Raw genomic sequence first — 19495 nt, 5'->3', positions numbered from 1 at the left:
TTATGATCTAATATGGGCAGAATAAAAATCACAGACCAGCAGCACATTTATGCTTATGCTAAGGCTTTAATGTACTTTTATTTTATTCATTGTGGGATGAAATCTTGCTATGTGGCCCACGCCAAGCTTAGAATTACAATTCTCCTGCCTCAGCCTCCAGAGTTTTCAGGATGACAGACATGGGCCACTGAGCCTAGCTTTACTGAACTTTTGAGGATGTCAGCTGGGACAGAGCGCTAACTGAACAGCTGAAATGCAAGAAAACACACACACACACACACACACACACACACACACACACACACACACACACACAACTACAGGGTAAAAGGCAGAGCAATTAAGAAGAAGCCAACAGGGATCTAGGAAGAGGTAGCATTTGAGTGGGCTCCTTCAGTGATTTTGACAAGTAGAGACAGAAAAGAGATTTCAAACCCAAGGACTACAGTGTATAAAGCTGCAGTTAGGAAAGAGCAGATGGGCATCTCAGAGGATGAAGCTGGGTACTGGGTACTGGGGAGATGGTTCACTGGGTAAGAGTGCTTACTCTATAAGCAGGAGGACCAGAATTTGAGTTCAAGGGGTTGGAGGGGAGATGGCCACTCAGGCCTGACACCCCAGCACTGTGAGGTGTGAACAGAAGAGTCATCGGGTTTGTTGACTGTCAGCCTACCTCCAGGTTCAGGGAGAGACCCTTTCTTTTCTTCTTTTAAAAAATGTATTCGCCGGGCGGTGGTGGCGCACGCCTTTAATCCCAGCACTCGGGAGGCAGAGCCAGGCGGATCTCTGTGAGTTCGAGGCCAGCCTGGTCTACAGAGTGAGTTCCAGGAAAGGCGCAAAGCTACACAGAGAAACCCTGTCTCGAAAAACCAAAAAAAAAAAAAAAAAAAAGTATTCATTTACTCTACATCCCAACTGCAGTTTCCCCTCCCTCCTCTCCTCCCATCCCCTTCCCCACCTCTCCCTCCACTCCCACCCCAATCCACTCCTCTGTTACTGTTCAGAAAGGGGCAGGCCTCCCATGGGTGTCACCATGGCATGGCTTATCAAGTTGAGGTAGGACTAAGCTCTTCCCCTCATCTTAAGGCTGGGCAAGGCAGCTAACTTGACAGGAGTCCCACAAGCAGACCAAGCTACACAACTGTCACATGTCTGGAGAGGGACTGGGTCAGTCCCATGCAGGCTCTCTGGTTGTCAGTTCAGACTCTGAGCTCCTATGAGCCCAGGTTACTTGTTTCTGTGGGATTTTTTGTGATGTTCTTGAACCCCCTGGTTCATATAATCCTTCCTCCCTTTCTTCAAAAAGATTCCCCAAGCTTGGTCCAGTGCTTGGCTGTGGGGAGAGATCCTTTCTTAAGGAATCAGCGGAGTGACAGATCAGTACACCCACTATCCACCACTGATCTCGGTCAGTACATGAGCACATGCACATACATATACATATAACACACACACATAACAAAGATTACATCAGCCAGGAAAAGAACTTTCAAAGTTATCCTAAGGAATCTAAGGATAGGGAGCCACTGAGATTTTGAGTAGAGCAGGAAAAATGGTTTAGAACTGTGTTGTCTTTAAAGATTTATTTTAAACATGTTTTTATTAATTCATTGATAATTTCACAAAATTGTATTTTGATCATATTCACCCCCAACGCCTCCCCCTAAGTACTCCCAGATCCACCCTCACCTCTATCCCCACAATATATTATTATTATTTAAAGGACCCATCAAGTCCAATAGTGTTGCCTATGCACTCCTGGGTGTGGGGACATCCACTAGAGTATTTAGGGACCTAATAGGGACCATACCCTTAAAGAAAGCTAATTCACAAGAAGCCAGAAGCTAACCCAGAAGCCATCAACCATCCATAGTACCTTAGTTAGGAGTGGGGATTCATGAACCTCTTCCCCCTCCATGCTAGAATGCTAACTTGCTTCATCTTATGCCTCTTAGTGGCAAATCTTTAGATCTGTATGTTTAATCTGGAGTGCCTGCAGAATCCAGAAAACCAGAAATGGATCACTGATGGGAAGGAGAATGAAATGGACTTCTTTTTTAAGTATGTGTGTGTGTGTGTGTGTGTGTGTGTGTGTGTGTGTGTGTGTGTGTGTGTCTGTTGAGGCCAGAGGCATCAGATCTCCACATGATTGTGAGCCACCTGACAGGGCTGGAGACCGAACTTGGGTCCTTCCTCAAGACAACAGTCCATGCCATGCTCTTAATCTCGGAACCCTCTCTCCCATCTTTGGAGAGAAAACAAACTCTTGCAGCTGGAAGGAGGAATGGCTGGCAATAGAAGCTGAACATCTCCATCTGTCAGAGGGACCCCCGCAGAGTGTGAGAGGGAGAGGAGGCAAGGCCTGGCAGTGAGGCGGGTGGAGGGGGAGGGGTTAGGAATGTGAGTACAACCAGAGACTTCCAAGTCTAAAGACAGAAAACAAGAAGAAGGCGGTGAGGACAGAAGAGAAACAAGGAGGAGAGTTCTCTTCACACACCGAGCTACAGGTGGAGTGAGGTAAGGAAGAGAGTTCTCTTCACACACTGAGCTACAGGTGGGGTGAGGTGGCTGTTGGGAATTACCGTTTTCACCATTAACCCAGGCCCACGCTACTTATCTTATAAAACTACATGAGTTTATTGAAAAAAAAAAAACTAATTAAAAGAAAAGTCAGGGCTCAGAACAGGAGAAAAAGGGAACTATTACCTTGAACAGGGTATAATAGTAATATGGCATCATGAATTTGAATGAAATATTTTGATTCCATAAGTCACTCATATCCATGTCAAAACTCAAGAAAAAAATAAACATTGATCTAGACAAACAATGGAATCCTACTCAGAAAAAAAAGAGAGATGAACCACTACAGGCAACAACATAATTATCCCAAGAAAAAGACGGTAAACAAAACTAAATGACTGCGTTTGTATCAACTCTGGAAAACACAAAGGCACTTAGAGTAACAGAAAGCAAGAGGCTATAGGGAGAGGGACACGTGGTCTCAGATGCGTGGGAATCATCTGGGTGAGGTATAATGTGTTATGTTGATGGGTGTATGTCCAGGTTTTCACATAGGCCTCAAAAAAGTGGCTGAAAATCTCAGGCAAGATTTAAAGGAGCTATTTGCTTTCTTCTCTAGCCAATCTTATTTTAGGTAGAAGTTTCTCAGCTTTTCACGGCTAAAATCTATTTTACAGTCACCCCTCTTTTTGCCCACCAACCCTAGTTATAAACTAATAATGACAAAAAAAAAAAAAAAACACTTTAAAAAATTAAAAATCAATGTCGTAAAATTGACAGCTTCTGGCCAACATGAACTAATCAATGTTGCTTCAATGAAATGGTATCTGCAGACCAAAGCAAGGAAGCCTGGCATCACTGCCAAGGAAACTCCTGGTGTCCATTACCTAAGTTCTGGAGCAGTCAGTGGTTCCCTTAACCCAATTCTCCCAACAGTTTTGTCTCTGAAGCCTCCCTGAGGTGTAGTCATAAGAGCATCAACCTAAAACTTCTCTCTACCAGAACAAGCCTAAAACAAATCTATGAAAAGAATGACCTGAGAAACGGCTCAACCAGCAAAGGGCACTGGCTGCCAGGCCTGACGACCTACGCTTGATGCCCTGAACCCGCAGGACAGGAGGAGAGAATCAACACCACCTAAGTTGTCTTCTGATCTCTATACCTGTGTTATGGCAACTGTAAGTAAGCACACACACATGTGTGTACACACACACACACACACACACACACACACACACACACACACACGCTAAATTTTTTTGTTGTTGTTTTTCGAGAAGGGTTTCTCTGGGTAGCTAAAGTATTTTTTAAATCCTACCAGAATGTTATCCTAAAGCAATTTCATCTCAAAATTAATAAACTTACTGACAATCATATGCAGGTCAAACTGCGTTTTGATCACAAACATGCATGAAACAATAACTTGCAAACAGATGCGTCCGATAGCAACTGGAATCTTGAAGTCCAGGATATGTAATATGTCTTTCTTACTAAGTTTCATGAAGACCACAGAGGCGACAGGTGATTCTTAGAAAAGCTCAGGTTCATATTCCTAAGCCTTTCAGTGGAATGGTTCTTCTCAAAGCAGGATGACCCTGCTTGCACTGTAAGTACAGCTTAAGGCAGTAAATACCTAATACTGTAACAAAAGATGTGAACAAAAACTTCCCAGGGCAGGTCAGCAATTTCATCTTCATGTCACACACATCAATAAGGGACAGGCATAAAAATCTGAATTTTGGTAGGACTCAAAATACAGACCAGCGGAATACTTTGCAACAGGGGAGTATCATCAGGACAAGGACACTAGAATATTTGGAGTGATTGATGAATGACTAACAAAGACACAGACACATGTATTATGGATCATGAGACACTTAAGTTTTTCTACTACAAGGTTCTTGGGTTGCTCATTTCTAGAAAATCCCACTGGATGCTGGGTGCCCTGTCAGGAGGAAGGTCTGGATTTCTAGAGACAGCATTCCTGTGCCCATAGGAACATTACACATTATTTCTAGGCTAACAGGGCATGACTAAGATGTGAAGAAACCAGGCATGGAAATGTCAGTCTGAGGCTAACCATAGCACAACCTCCCAAGAAATTCATGAAATAACAGTGTCCTGGTTAATGATAACTGCCAACTTGATACAACCTAGAATTACCTAGGAAGACAATTTCAATTGAGGAACTGCCTAGATCAGGTGGGCCTGTGGGCAGGTCCGTAGGGGACTGTCTTGATTGCTAATTGATCTAGGTCTCAACCCACTGTGGTTCTGAAACTATAAAGAAAGCTAGCTGAGCATAAGGCTGCTTGCTTGCCAGCCAGCATCACCCCACATGCTTTCTGCCTTGCAGCTTTGGCTGTGAAGTGAGTTCTTTGGTTTGGAGTTACTGTTGTAGAAGAGCAAGCAGGCGTGCCTTGACTTCCCTCAGTAATGGACTATAACCTGTAATTATAAGCCAAGCATACCCTTTCTCCTCTAAGTTGCCTTTGGTCATAATTTCTTATTATAGCAATAGACATGAAACTAGAACAAGCCACAGATTTTTACACCATTTTAAGATGACAACAATAACTTATAAAAAGTTGATATTCTTATTTTTGTCCAAATTTTTAAGAATAAAATCTATCCCTATTAAGCTTCTAGAATGGATATAAGCAGAGTTTTCCCTCATTTTTAATTTAAGCAGGGTTTCCCTCACTTTTAATGCCAAAAAAAAAAAAAAAAAAAAAGAAGTGTTACATATTGTTGGTTGAAGATGTTGTAACTGCTAGTTCTAACTACACATAAATTGTTATCCTAAAACTATGGGTGGCCGTTGGGTACCCAGCGCCTTAACTCTTCCACTGACAGTCATTCACTGTAAGTTACCACAGGCTTTTCCAAGAAGTCCTTAATCCATAGCAACAGGCATAGATTACTAAAAAATGAAATACTGTGAATCAAAATAACTCATTCATTGGTATTACCAAGAATTCCTACTTGAAATTGAAAGCCCTGGGGTTGAATAGAAAAATACAGCATGAATATCCTGAAGCCAGAGAGGCTGTCTTGATAGTGAGGTATGGAGACTTCCTCGTTACTATCTACTCATTTTCATAAGAAGAAAACATCACCATAATTAAAAACAGTTGTCTTATAAAGTGTGTACAGAGTCTCTTCCCCTATAAATACTCAGGAGTTGCAGGTGGAGAGGGACCTCAGAGGTTAGGTGCATTTGCTGCTCTTGGAGAGGGCTAGAGTTCAGTTCCAAGCACCCCGAGTTCAGTTCCAAGCACCCACACAACAGCTCACAACCGCTGGAAACCCTAGTTCCAGGGATCCAACGCCCTCTTCTGGCCTCTACGGGCACTGCACTCACGTGCACAAGCCCACACAGAGACACACAGGAACACAGAGTCAAAAAATAAATAAATAAATAAAAATACATCTTGTAAAATAACGCTCCGTAGTCTAAGTCACAAGTGTGGTAAGAAGGCAGGATTCAGGAGCACCACAGACATCCTTCAAAGAGCACAGAGCCCACCGGGAGGAGAGACCCTCTTATCGGGAAACCTCAGCAAGCAGGCCAGCACCCGGCTCCCCGCACGTGCTCCCGGGGCGGAGGACCAGCAATCCCCTGGACCCTTACGTGTCGCTGCTGGCTGAGGAGCAGGAGCCCAAGCCGCTGGCCCCGGCGTCGGAGTCGTCTTCCTCCTCTTCCTCCTCCAGTGAGGACAGGTCTCCGGGGAGCTCGGCCGAGCGCCCACGCGAGTCTCTCCACGCGGGGTCCGACATCATCACGTTTGCGAGAGCTCAGGGTGGAGACACTCAGATCCCAGAGCAAGCCAGCCGCACCGCCATTTTGCCAGGCCGGGCCACGTGACCCCGATGTTCATCTGCGATTGGCTGAAGCGTCGGTTGCCCGGGAGACAGAGAAGCTTCCCAGCAAAGACGCGGAGCATTGAAGAGAGCAAATAAGTGCTCTTTCCACAGACTGCAAACAGCTGCTCCGTGTTTCCCCCAAGCAGCGAGTGAGGCAGACATTCTTTTCCCCCTTTTCTTTTTTTTTTCTTTCCAGGATGAGTATCTTACAGTTTGTTCTTTGTCCTGTTTTCTTTTTTCTAATTTTTTTAAAATTGTGATCCAAAAGGATGGGTTCGATTTAGCAAGGTTTTTTTTTTGTTGTTGTTGTTGTTTTGACAGAACCTTAGAGGTAAAGAGCCTTTGCATTCATGCACCCCTCGTGCTAATGCAAATATCTCAATTCTTTCTTTTTTTTTTAATATTTTTTTATCCGTGATTTGTGAATACTTAAATCAAGTATTTTTAAGGTACACAATAGCTGTCACTGAGTCATCCATTGCCAACTCAGTTACATTCGTTCTCAATTCATATACCATGCTAAGTGTCTGCATACAATGAAGTAAATAGTTCTCTATAGTTAGATAAGAAACTGAGACGTAGTGAGGTAAGAACGGTTATGCAGCTAGCAACAAAGTCAACCAAGAAATGAACTTTGGTCATTACAGTACACTACACTTTCTCCTGAGGAGCCACTGCTCCATTTATCTGTCGTTTCTTTTTCCAAGATCAGCCAAGGTGAGAAAGTATTATATGATAGGTTCTAGAAGTGAATGATGTGTTTTAGATCGCATGTCACTCTGGGCCGTGGTGAAATCTTACACAGTCTTGTTCCACTCACTTGGTAGTAAACCTTCTCTTTGTTCACGGTAGGCACATTGTATATGCAACTCACCCATTAGTCCCTTCTAGTAGCTGACTGGTTAGAAGACAAGCCGCCAGTCAAGGTGTCAGTACCACAGTGATTGTATTCAATTAGGATAACCAACACTAACCAGATCACAATGCCTAAATCATTCACCTAATATCACTCTGCATCTAGAAAAAAAAAATACTGGCTTTCTCCTCCTAATATTGTATGTACCACAATCCATGAAGAAGATGCCTGTGACCTCAAAAGGTATGGAGACTTCTTCCCACAAGCAAGCAAGCATTGGACATCAGCAGTGTCCATCTACTCCAGTAATTTTGACATTGCCTGGAAGTGCTCAGACCCTACATATTGAGGGATTATTCCCCAAGATCGCCAGCCAGGCCATGCCCTTTAAGATGGCAGTCACAAGCTCCAGCTTGTTTTTACTTATCTATTCCCTACAACATGAGGGTCTCATAACTCCTTGAATTTGACTAATCTACTTGAGTGGCTCACAGATTCAGGGAAATTCTTATAGTTACCGTTTTATTGTATGTCATTACAAAAATATACATAAAAAGATACACAGGGTGAGGTATGGGAGAAGGGGTGCAGAATTTCAGTTACTTCCTTCAGTGTTCACTCTCCAAGAGAGCCTCCATATGCTGATCCATCTGTGGGTTCTCTGAACTCCCGACCCCCTCCCTTTTTTTTGGTTCTCATGGAAATGTAATCACATAGGCCAGCTTGCTAACAGGCTGCACGGGAAGACTCAGTAATGCCTGGATGTATCTATTCTTTTGCATTTCTTTCTCCTAGGACTCCTCTGGAATGACAAGTGTCTTATGACCTACTGTCAGACAGGGGTAGGTCATTGTAATAAAGAGACTATAATAGTTATATTTCTGATAAAAACATACATACTTTCCCACCATTAAAGTCTCAAACAATAAAATTTACCCAAGATTTTATTCCAAAATAAAAAGTACTGTAGGCACCTGGTTGATAAGTTAGCCCTTTGTTTGTTTGTTTCTTTGTTTGTTTGAGAGAGGGTCTCACTGTGCAGCCAAGGCTGGTATGGAACACACTATGTAGACCAGGCTGGCCTTACATTCATTAAGACTGGACAGCCTCTGCCTCCAAGGTTCTGGGAGTGGAGATGTACATCACTATGCCTGGCTGCATTTCTTCATTTTTAAAGTAACCTATTAGAAGTTTTTTTTAAAGTAAAAGACATTTTAAAATACTTTATTTTTATGCTATGTATGTGGGTGTTTTATCTGAATGTGTGTCTGTGTACTATATGCATGCCCGGTGTGCTCAGAGGCCAGAAAAGGGCCACAGACCCCCTGGAACTTGAGTTCTAGACATTTGTGAGCTGCTATGTAGGTGCTGAGAATCTCACCCAGATTCTCTAGAAGAGCAGCAAGTGCTCCCAACCACCATCTCCCCAGCCCTATAAAAGACATTTTCACTAGCAAAATATCCCGTCTTCTCCCCCCAAGTAATTGTCTATAATTTCTATGAGCATCTATTAATCTTACATTGTGCTCATAAACCTCCAGTGTTACTTCACTAGACAATAGAGTCTACGTTCTGCATAGTCTTTAAAATGCTTTTCACAGAGCTGGGGATGCAGCTCACTTGACAGAGTGCTTATGTAGCATGCAGAAAGTCCTGAGTTCAATCCCCAGCATTATGAAAACCAGCTATGGTGGTGCATATCTGTAATCCCATCACTGGGGAGAGAGAGGCAGGAGGAGCAGACATTCAAAGTCATTGTTGACTACATAGAGAGGTTGAGACCAGTTTGAGATTCATGAAATCCTGTCTCAAAAATATTTTTTCCTAAATCAAATAATTGAGTATCAACTAGGAGTTAGGTCCTTAATTCCTATTACATTTTAACCAAACTAAGGAAGTGTGTTCAACATGTCTTATCAAAAGGAAATCACTCACAGCTTACTAAATGTACAGGTTTTGAGACCTTATCCCACATCAATGGGATCAGAATCTGTAGAGGAGAAGTCTAGAAATCTTTGTTGTTGTTTAAAGATTTATTTTTCCCTATGTATATGGATGTGTTGCTTGCATGTATGTATGTATGTGCACCATGTGCATGCCTGGTACCTGAGGATGTCAGAAGAGGGTGTTAGATCCCCTATAATTGAAGTTACAGGAGGTTGTAAGCCACTACTTGGGTGCTGGGAGTCAAACTGGCTCCACTGCAAGGACAAGTATTCTAAACCGTGAGCCGTCTCTCTAGCTCTCAAATCTCTGTTTTAAATGAGGGCCCCAAATGGTTCTGAAGTCTTGGGAAATGATGCCCTAAGCTTTGCCCCAGACCAATGCTTCTTTGGGACAGGATGGTTGAATACTCTGCCACCACTCCCACTTGGTGAATTTGAGCCTGGCTGACCAGCTCTGAATCTCTCTACAAAACCACATCTGTACAACCCCCAGCACATCAGTCTCTTCAAGCTTCATTTTCCTATTCTATTCACAGTGGTACCCACTGCACAGGACTGTTTGGAGTACAGTGAATTGATGCATGTAAAATACCTAGTGCAAGCAGTGTCAGTAGACCGAGCCTCTCTGTAGGCTTATGAAGTTCCCTTGATGCTTCTACGTAATGCATTTGTTCAAATACAGTACAACTTTTCTCTTTAAGACACAGTAGCTCTCTTTTAAAAGCCACCCAGACATGTCTACCTGAGTAAGAAGTCCTTTTTCCTATCTTCCCTCAATCAAATATCCTATGTGCATTTAACATCCATCATGTCCTGGAGATATGATGAGGTGACCGGTTGTTTCTTCTTTAAACTTCTCTCCTTTCACAAACTTGAATCACAGCCAAAAAAAAAAAAAAAAAAAAAGAAAAAGAAAAGAAAAAAGATCCCTATAATAAAGATTCCTTGTACTAGATACTCCATATGTTAACTTCCTGGGCTAATTAAGTTCCATCTGTTAGTTTAATAGGAGAGAGAGAATTTGTGTGTAACTACCTTACTTGATCTTTCATACAGACCCACATACAATACAACAACAACTATTTTTATTCTTAATTTAATTTGGGTGGGTGTGGTATTAGCAAATTGTATCTCCAACTTTATTAATTTTTAATATCTTAATTGTGTTGGGAAAGGATGGAGAAAGAAAAAGAAAATAACATCAGGGTCTTCTGAAAATACCCTGTTAGTTCAAGGACTTAATAATTGGAAATCTCAAGAAAATCTTAAAGATTTAGACTGGGGTATATTCTCATTTTTTATTTTTGACTGTATAAAAATTGAAGCCCAAAAATGTTTAGTTTCATATGTAGGAGACACAAGGTCAAAATTTCCATAGATTACCATCTCAATTAGGCAAACAATACAATTCAGACATAAAATACCCCAGATAAGAACATAATTAAATATTTACTATCGTTAGCAGGCTCAAGGGCTCTCTATTTGGTAGCAGGAGTAGCTAGCGATGAGAGATAAATGAAAACAGGGTCATGGGAGATGATGTTCATTGAAACCCCGGGGCAAAAATTGATGTAATGCAGCTTTGTCAGGAACTAATCAATAGTGCCCTAAGTGTGAACACAGGAATAACACTTTATAAAATGAGCAATAATAGTTTTAAAAAATTATTTTAAAGTAATCATTTTTTAAAATGATGGTAGACCAATAATACCATTTAAAATACCGTGACTTTCTAATGTGGAGTTTTCCAAAATATTCCAAGATAGAATCACAATATATAAAAGACACTCTGCAATGCTAAATTTATGTAATGAAGTTACAGTCTGAAATCTCAATTTTCTCATATGAAAATGGAATCCTTTGTTCATATGTACAGGACTTAATTGTTACAAGATCATTTAAATGAGAACAGAACGTAGAGGAGGCTCCAGAAGCAGACCCAGGCTGGGGCAGGTCAGGGGTAACGTGCTTCTTTAACAGGCTTAAAATGGTGGCTTCCATCCCCACTTCGGCAGAAACCAAACAACAGGATTCAGTTCCTTCTCAGTCAGTCACCCAATAACTGCAGCAGATGACACACCACTCGAGCCCCAAGCCCAGTTCATGCGTCCTTCCTTATCTTCATCCTCTAGCTCTACTTACAAACTGTGACTCATTTGCTGAACTGTTGTGCCGCCAGAGACCAGAATTTGCCAACCAGAAGCAAAGAGGCCCCTGAAGCAGGAATGCCCAGCTGGGGGAGTTGCTGATGGTCTACAACCTCCTGGTGAAGAGACAAGGAGGAAAGAAGAGCAGACACAAGGGTCGGGAGAAAACAACTGCCTATGTGAGTCCTGAAAGCATTTCTGGTGCCCTTTAAAAACCTGCGGTGTTGTGAGCCGTGCAGTCACCCGCAGTGGCAGTCACGTGCTGGATAATGCAGAAGCGGCCACGCTCTCCTTTGAGTCTAGAACTAAGAACAAATTGAAGGTGGGCAAAGTCAGTTTTCTTGCCTGAAGACAGCATTAATAATTTACCCACCACATGGTGTTGTTAAAATTCAAATGTGATAACCCTTAAATCTAATAACGCCTTACTGTTGAAAAAATAACGCAGTATTTATTGTACATTGTATTTTCCTAAGCTTTTGCTTTTATTATTACTTATTTTAGTTTTTACTTCCAAGTTTAAAAACTATCTTGGTAACAGGACTCTAGTCAACAGGGCATACATTTACCTCAGAAAGGCCTGGATACTTGATACATTTTGAATACACACATTTTCGCTGTTGGTAAAAGTATGAACTTCAGAACATCCAGTATTTTCACGTGTCTGATGGCTTAGGTGTCCACAAACCACTGTTCTAGCCCAGTGTCATCATTAGCCACCAGATCTCTGACAAACTGACCCTGCTGAACGTCTGGGAGTCTCTAAGAATAGCTTTTCACCTGTGTTTTGTTTTAGAGCCCAGACAACAGTTACTAACACCACCCCTTATACTTCATAGGACTTTATGTTCACAGAGCACTGCCACATGGACAGAAGTTCACAGTGTCACCCTATGAGGTGGGTCTCTCCAAGTTACAGAAAAACGAGTTACCATCTCACCAAGTTACAGGACTCTGCAACAGAAATGCCACTCTGAGAGGACTGAATTCACTAGCCATGTGCATAAGTTGTTTAAAAGTATTTGTAAATTTAATTTAAAAGTATTTGGAAAATACGAATGAGCCGGGCGGCGGTGGCACATGCCTTTAATCCCAGCATTAAATCCTGGAGGTAGAGTCAGGCGGATCTCTGTGAGTTTGAGGCCAGCCTGGGCTACAGAGCGAGTTCCAGGACAGGCACCAAAACAACGCAAAGAAACCCTGTCTCAAAAAAACCAAAAAGAGCCGGGCGGTGGTGGCGCACGCCTTTAATCCCAGCACTCGGGAGGCAGAGCCAGGCGGATCTCTGTGAGTTCGAGGCCAGCCTGGGCTACCAAGTGAGTCCCAGGAAAGGCGCAAAGCTACACAGAGAAACCCTGTCTCGAAAAACCAAAAAAAAAAAAAAAAAAAAGAAAGAAAGAAAATACTACAGAGTATTTCAAATAATCAAATGACTCCAAAACATTAACTTGCTTAAGTAAAAATAACTGAGAAATGAAATATGGGAGCCTTTCTTTAGGCTCAGATAATCTGACTTTCGTCTCCAAAGAAGACTAGCTGAATTCTTTGCTCACTGGTGAGCGACTGTCACTTGAGTACTGGCATGTTTGGTTCTAGTATCCTTCTCAGCAGTTAAGCAATTCAGTGCTGTAGGTTTTGAAAACCGTATTTGCAATGGAAAATACACAAGTAATTAACAAACCAACAACCGGAAGACCTAGCTTTTAAATTTAAACATGAAAATAAAATGAAATAGCCTAGTATTTTCTTCAGTATGAATTTCCTGTGGCCCTGGTCTCTTTAAAGCATTTGTCAAAATTTTGTGGATGACTTACAAGGTATCTATTTCTTTTTATTCTCTGACAGTTTCATCTGCATATAGTGAATTTTAGGCTCTTTCACACCCTATTACCCTGTCTCACCTGCTCCCTGCTAAAACCCTTCTTCTCTAACTCTCAGCCTCCTACTTGCAAGTCTTTGAGTGTGTGTGCAACCCACTGGATTTAGATAGGGTTGCCTATATAAGCAACAGGTGCTTCTAAAAGGAAAACATAAAAATATTGCCAAAACAACTTTAAAACACAGATTATGCACCGGTCTGGTTCATGCGAATGACAATAAATGGATGAATATGATTTAAAGGGTGTTTCTATTATATCCATACAAAGCTTTATATATGCAAGCAAAAAGTATTTGAAAAGTATGAATGTGTGTGAAAATATATCCTCATCAAGTGAGAGAGAAACTTTGTTATGTCACAAATTTTTAAACAGATGTTTTGAAAACACAAAATGACAATAAAACACAAAATAATAGAACGCGCAAAAATCAATGCAATGCAAAGATGAAAAGATTTTCATATTGTTAAAAAGAAATCCCTGTTAGCCATAGTACTGACAAACTGAGTTCAGATTCCTCCGGCTGCCTTTGCAGATGGTAGCAGTTATTATGTAATTCAGATGAAGTGGCTTTTCATTCTAATGCTGAGCAGGTGTATTCCGGAAATACTCATTCTGAAATGATCACCTCAGGCTGAGGACTAGAGTTTAAACCTTTTCTTTTGCCCTGCTTCATTCAGGCAGGCTTGTGTTTTGAATTTGAGGCTCTGTAGTGTTAATCAGTTTGGATTTTTTTCTTTCTACTTGATATTTCAAACAAGAAAAATAAGAAATTCTGTTGCAATGGAGTCTTGGGTGTTTAAAACAAATTTCCTCCCAGCTAGGCCAAAATCATGCTGTGAGTAACTTTACAGTGAACACTCCTGAATTGTAACTTTATCAAATGCAAGCGGGAATCGTCCTTGGGAATTTAGCTCCTCCTTTGACAATATTTCATTTTACATGGCAACAGCTGTCGAGCGGGGTGGAGAGTGGGGTGCAGAAAACTTCAAGTTTCAGAAGACAGCTCTCGAGTCGAAGAAATCCTATTTTAAAACCCCTTGCAGCCGGGCGGTGGTGGCGCAAGCCTTTAATCCCAGCACTCGGGAGGCAGAGCCAGGCGGATCTCTGTGAGTTCAAGGCCAGCTGGTCTACAGGGCGAGCTCTAGGACAGGCACCAAAGCTACACAGAGAAACCCTGTCTCGAAAAACAAAAAACAAAAAAAAAAAAGAAAGAAAGAAAAGAAAACTTGCATAACGCTGCCCCCTCCCTCACACTTTCTATAGCTCATACGGTTTTGTATAAAGACTTAAAAGGGCCACTCGAAACGTTTACAGATGAGAGAACTCACGTAAACCTCCCTGGCAGATATTTACTAAGCTGGCTTACTCGTCCTCACCACAGAGGTATTCAAGAGAAACCCTTCATTTATTTCTAAGCGATTCCCCCTCCCATCATATCTCAATAAGGCCAGGCCTTTCGAGTTAGCAACGTTAACTGCCATGCATTCAAGTTTGTTCTCGGCGTGGATTCCTTTTTCACCAATAAACTCATCGCCTTCAGCGTGGGTTTTAATCTTTGTTCGTCTGTTTCGCATCAAAAATCGGGTTGGATAAGCTGATGGAAAGTTGGGGTTCTCTTCCTTAGGAGAACTCCTACATTGTGCAGTTCCGCAGCGTGTAGGGGGGTGGGGTGAAGTTAGATTTGTTAAAACAGAAATTCTTTCTAATTTCACTCACAAAGTCCAGGCAAAGCTCTCGGCTTCCCCCAAACCTCCTGCAGAAAGTGCAGAGCGCCTTGAGAGGCAGCTTTTGCTTCACGTGGTCCTTCCCCTTCTTTATAAAGTGGAGCCTCACGGAGCGGATTGGCGCGGGGCTGGAGTCTCAGCGACCCTAGGGACCTAGCACCGACTCCGGGAGGGGAGCCCTGCACCTAGCCGAACCCTGCCTCTGTGCCCAGACCGGCCGCATCCCGGGAGCCCGCACTGACCTGTGTAGCAAGACGCGCTGCACCGAGTCCAGGTCCTCCAGGTTGCGGGGCGCGGGCTTGGGGATGCTGGTCCTACCCCCCTGAAACATGCCCGTGGGGAGCCGCCGCGAGGACGAGCCTCGGAGCGGCAGCGGGTGTCAGCGGTTCCCCAGCTCGACTGTGATCGAGGATGAAGGACACGAATGCCCAGGTGGCACCGGGGGTCCGTGTGCTCCGGGAAAGTCGGCGGGAGCGATCGCGAGGTCTCTGCAGGTGGGCGCTCTGGTGGCGCCGCCCAGATCCCCAGGGCTGGGGTGCCCCGTAGCCCCTGGGGACCCCGCGACCGCTCCAGGCACCGCGCTCCAAGGGCGCTCTCTTGCTCCGATCCTTACCCTGGGTTAGCCGACCTCAGGCGGCCCCAGCCTGGAACACCAGTGTCCAGGCGCCGCCCCAGGGCAAGACGCTGCCACCTGAGGCCACCAAAGAGCTAGGCGAGGAGGAGGCGCTTGCGGGACAGATGAGCAGGCCCCTTGGCTGTGCTGCAGACTGAGAAAGTGAGCTGGGAAGAGGAGCCAGATGCCCCTGTGGGTGGGACTTTAAACCCTTTAACCATATGCAAGCTGGGCTGCTGGCGCTCTTCTTTCTTCCCTGCACTAGGGAGGCTGAGGCAGGAGGATAGTTACCAGTTGGAGTCCAGCCTGCTCTATGTAAGGAGTGCCAGGCCAGTTAAGACTACATAGCAAGGCCCTGTCCCGAAACAAACATGCAAAAATCAAAAAAGAAACCATATATGTGAGTACAGTGTGAAGGGTGGTTGCAGGCCTGACTGATGTGAGTCTTTTATTCAGTCCTTGGGAGATAGCGTTGAAATGTACTGGACCTCAGTTGATCCTTGGTTCCAAAGCAACATGTACCCTTGCACCCCATGGTCCAGAGAGAGAGAGAAGAGGAAGAAGAATGGAGCTTAGCTCAATGTTCTCAAAGTCTCTTGCTAGCCATGGAATTGGGGTCTTCATATAATACAATCAACAATAAGCTAATTCACATCACCCTAAGTATAGTGGGGTTCTTAACCCCTGGGTCCTAATTTGGAAATAGTCTTTGACATGTAACAAAGATGAGATTCTACTGAATTAGAGTGTTCCTTAATCTGTCAGGGGGCCTTTATAAGAAGAGAGAAAAGGGGCTGGGGTGGCTCATCAGAGTACTTGTTCTTGTAGAGGACCTGGATTTGGTTTCCAGCACCCACACGCTGATTAACAACCATTAGTAACTCCGGTTCTAGGGGATCCAATAACCTCATCTGACCTCTGCTGGCACTAGAAACACACTAGGTACCCAGACATGCATGCAGGCAAAATACCTGTGCATAGATACACATGCAGGCAAATCACACATATACATAAAATACAAATCAATTTAAAAAATAAAAGAACAGGAAAAAGAAACACACACACACACACACACACACACAGAGAGAGAGAGAGAGAGAGAGAGAGAGAGAGAGAGAGAGAGAGAGAGAGAGAGAGAGAGACTGAGAGACTGTTGGACAGCAGATATGGAGTGATGAATCTGTACATGTATTCATCAGCTTTCCATCGCTACCATGAAATACCCGTGAAAACATATGGCCCCATCTGATTAGCAGGTATGCACACTGCCTTTCGGGATGCCTGATGAGAGTAGCAGCAGACACTTGGAAAGCAAATTCCTCACCTCATTGCCAGGAAGTAGGGGAGGAAGAGGAAGAGACCAACGTCCCACACACAATCCCTTGAAAGGGCTCACTCCTTATGACTTAGAGTCCCACGTGTTCAAGGTTCCTCAATAACACCATCCTGGGGGCCAAGCCTGAAGCACATGAGCCTCTGGGTCAGTCAGTGACCTCACTGAAGCAGCGAGCAGTACCAAAGATTGCTGGCAGCCCCAAAAGCTAGGCGTGGAGCCAAGCATCCTCTAGAACCCCCGAGGGGTCACGGTCCTTCTAACAGCTTCATCTGAGGCTTCTAGTCTCCAGAACAATGGGAAGCTAAATCTCTGATGTTTTAAGCACCTAGTGTGCCAGTATTTGGTGTAAGTCCAGGGGAGCTAGAACAGTTAGCTTCTTCCATGTGTGAAATGGGAGACAAGATCATCTGCTGGCTATGACAGGGGGCCAAGGTAGAGGCCTGAGAAAGCACAGGAAAGGTGAACTGCTTGGGCCAGAGGAAGAGGGTGACCGGAATGACAAACGTAAAGAGCTTTCCAGGCCTTTTGAGAGTTGTGAGAAGCAGGATTGCTAAACACCCTCCAGAGGTGTCCCATCGTGGTCCACAGAGCCCGAAAACATGATGACTTAGCACGCTGGTGCTATACTAGTTCTCATGGTGCAGGAGGTGATGAGATGTGGAGACTATTCTGTGAGAAAGACCTAGTTGCATGAATCCTGAAAAGCAGAGAGCTTTGTCAGAGAGAGCCGAGGGGCTGGGAGAGATATCTACATAGGTAAAATGTCCTCATGCTTGCCTTGCCGGCATGAGGACTGAGTTTGATGCTCAGAAACATGTCAAACAGCTAGACAGGCCTGCTCGTAACTCAGCCGTGGAGAGACAGAGCTAAGTGGACCACCGCTGGTTAGCCGGCCCCGGTGGAGAGATGCTCAGGAGTAGAATTCATGGAGCAGTGGTGGTCTGGGAGGAGAGAGGCTGCGTGGAGGGCATGCAGTAGCTTTAGCAGCACAGAGTGAAAGCTGGCTGACTGCCAGCCCGGAAACGGGGACATAGATTTCACAACCACAAAACAGCTCCACTCTGCCAAAGACCTGCATAAGCCTAGAAGAGGATTGCCCCTTCACCTACCCTGATCCTTCAGAGCCTTAGCCCCAGGGAAAGCTTGACTTTGTTCTGTGAGACTCTAAGCACAACCCCTGATTTCACTAAACTTCTGAGCTAGTTGTTGAGTGCACAAAGTTTGTGCCATTTCTATTTATCAAGAGAAAACGGACGTAGGGTGTTTTCAGGGGTGCAGATGGCAAGTTGCCCAGGGAGCAGACTCCACCCAGTTGGGCTTGTGGGCAGGAATAGCTTTGGCTGTGCTTGGCAGCTACAGTGTAGGCATGAATTTCTCCATACCACACTCTCCTGGGGTCCTTGCTTTTGCATTTGTAGGAGGGGGTTCCTTTTCTTATCCTAAGCCATAAAGGTTGGGACTCTTCTTCCCAAGCACACAGCAACTTCCTTCAAAGGTTGGAAAGGCTGTCATGTAGAATAGATTCCTCAAATCAACTCATCTTCCAAGTTACAATCAGGACTGATGGCGTTTCTACAATGGCACATTTACAGTTAACAAACAAAGGCAGGAGATGCCTCTGAGATGGAAATTTCCACATACCAAGTTTATTGGGAAATGTAGGGAGATGAAGGAGGGGAATGAAGGAATCACATGGGCAGGAGGAATACTTCAACTACAATACAGTCCCAACAAATATTCAGCCAATTCTGTGTCCGTATCAGGGGATGGTCTTGAATGCTGTCTTGAGTTGAAGCAAGCAACAGGTCTTTGCATCCAGAAAAGACATTTGCTTAGGTGATTCTCTCCAGTGAAGGCTGGTGTAGGGATTCAGCAGAGACTCCCAGCTGTTGGTCCTCAGCAGGATGAGGCATGGGTGGTTCCTGAAGGAAAGGACAAGTGGGAATGAGGAAGGATCCAAGACAGGCTCCACAGCATCTTACTGAACACCAAAGAAGCTCATAAGCCCATATATGGTGGTGCATGCCTGTAATCCCAGCACTCAGGAGATGGAGGCAGGCAGATCACTTGAGGGCAGGCTGAGGTACAGAGAGACAATTCCTCTTGAACAATAGAAGGGGAAGTAGAGGAAAGGGAAAAGGAGAAGAGACATAAGAGGAGGTGGTGGAGGAGACGGCTAGGCAGTGGTCTACTAGTCTGACATGGACTTCTCTGCCAGAGGGGTTTATCAATAGAGGTTTAAACACCTGGTAAGGATGCTGCACAATGGGGTCCAATATTGCATCAAAGCAACAACAACAAAAAACAGACGAAGTCTGAGTGCTTTGAGACTTCCAAAGCCTTTGTCGAGCACTACTGGCTGCTTCTGAAGTCCCAGCCACTGCTGGCTCACCTGTGCAGCATTACTGCAGAGACCATCTGTGTATTCTGTGCCTCAGGAAGAACACTCAGCATAGGGCAACGAAAGGCCAGTGCTCAGGGGTGCAGCACTTGCCCAGCACATGCAGAGCCCTGCCTTCTATCCCCAGCACAGTGAAGAAAAATGAAAGCATGGAGTGGTCTTAATCACTGACTTCTATGTGCTGGATGCAATTGTGCCCTTCTGT

The 19495-nt window shown here is 44.1% G+C and overlaps 1 protein-coding gene across 3 annotated transcripts in view; it reads right to left on the bottom strand.

Moving 5' to 3' along the window:
• The window catches only part of Intu (inturned planar cell polarity protein), a 76957-nt gene extending 61433 nt beyond the window's left edge, over positions 1 to 15524 (bottom strand). For 2 of the 3 annotated variants that reach the window (XM_052730666.1, XM_052730667.1), the window contains exon 1: positions 6155 to 6375. In XM_052730666.1, coding sequence (XP_052586626.1) covers positions 6155 to 6303 — 149 coding nt within the window. In that variant the 5' untranslated portion in view covers positions 6304 to 6375. Of the gene's footprint in view, positions 1 to 6154; positions 6376 to 15182 lie in introns of those variants that run through there. The other variant, XM_052730668.1, reaches the window with a different exon arrangement.
• Positions 15525 to 19495: the final 3971 nt, after the last annotated feature.

The sequence above is a fragment of the Peromyscus californicus genome, unplaced genomic scaffold (assembly GCF_007827085.1).
Source record: "Peromyscus californicus insignis strain IS unplaced genomic scaffold, ASM782708v3 Scaffold_9__1_contigs__length_137607984, whole genome shotgun sequence".
Lineage (NCBI taxonomy): Eukaryota > Metazoa > Chordata > Mammalia > Rodentia > Cricetidae > Peromyscus > Peromyscus californicus.
The sequence above is the reverse complement of the archived record's forward strand: the minus strand, read 5'-3'. Positions and strand labels throughout refer to the sequence as shown.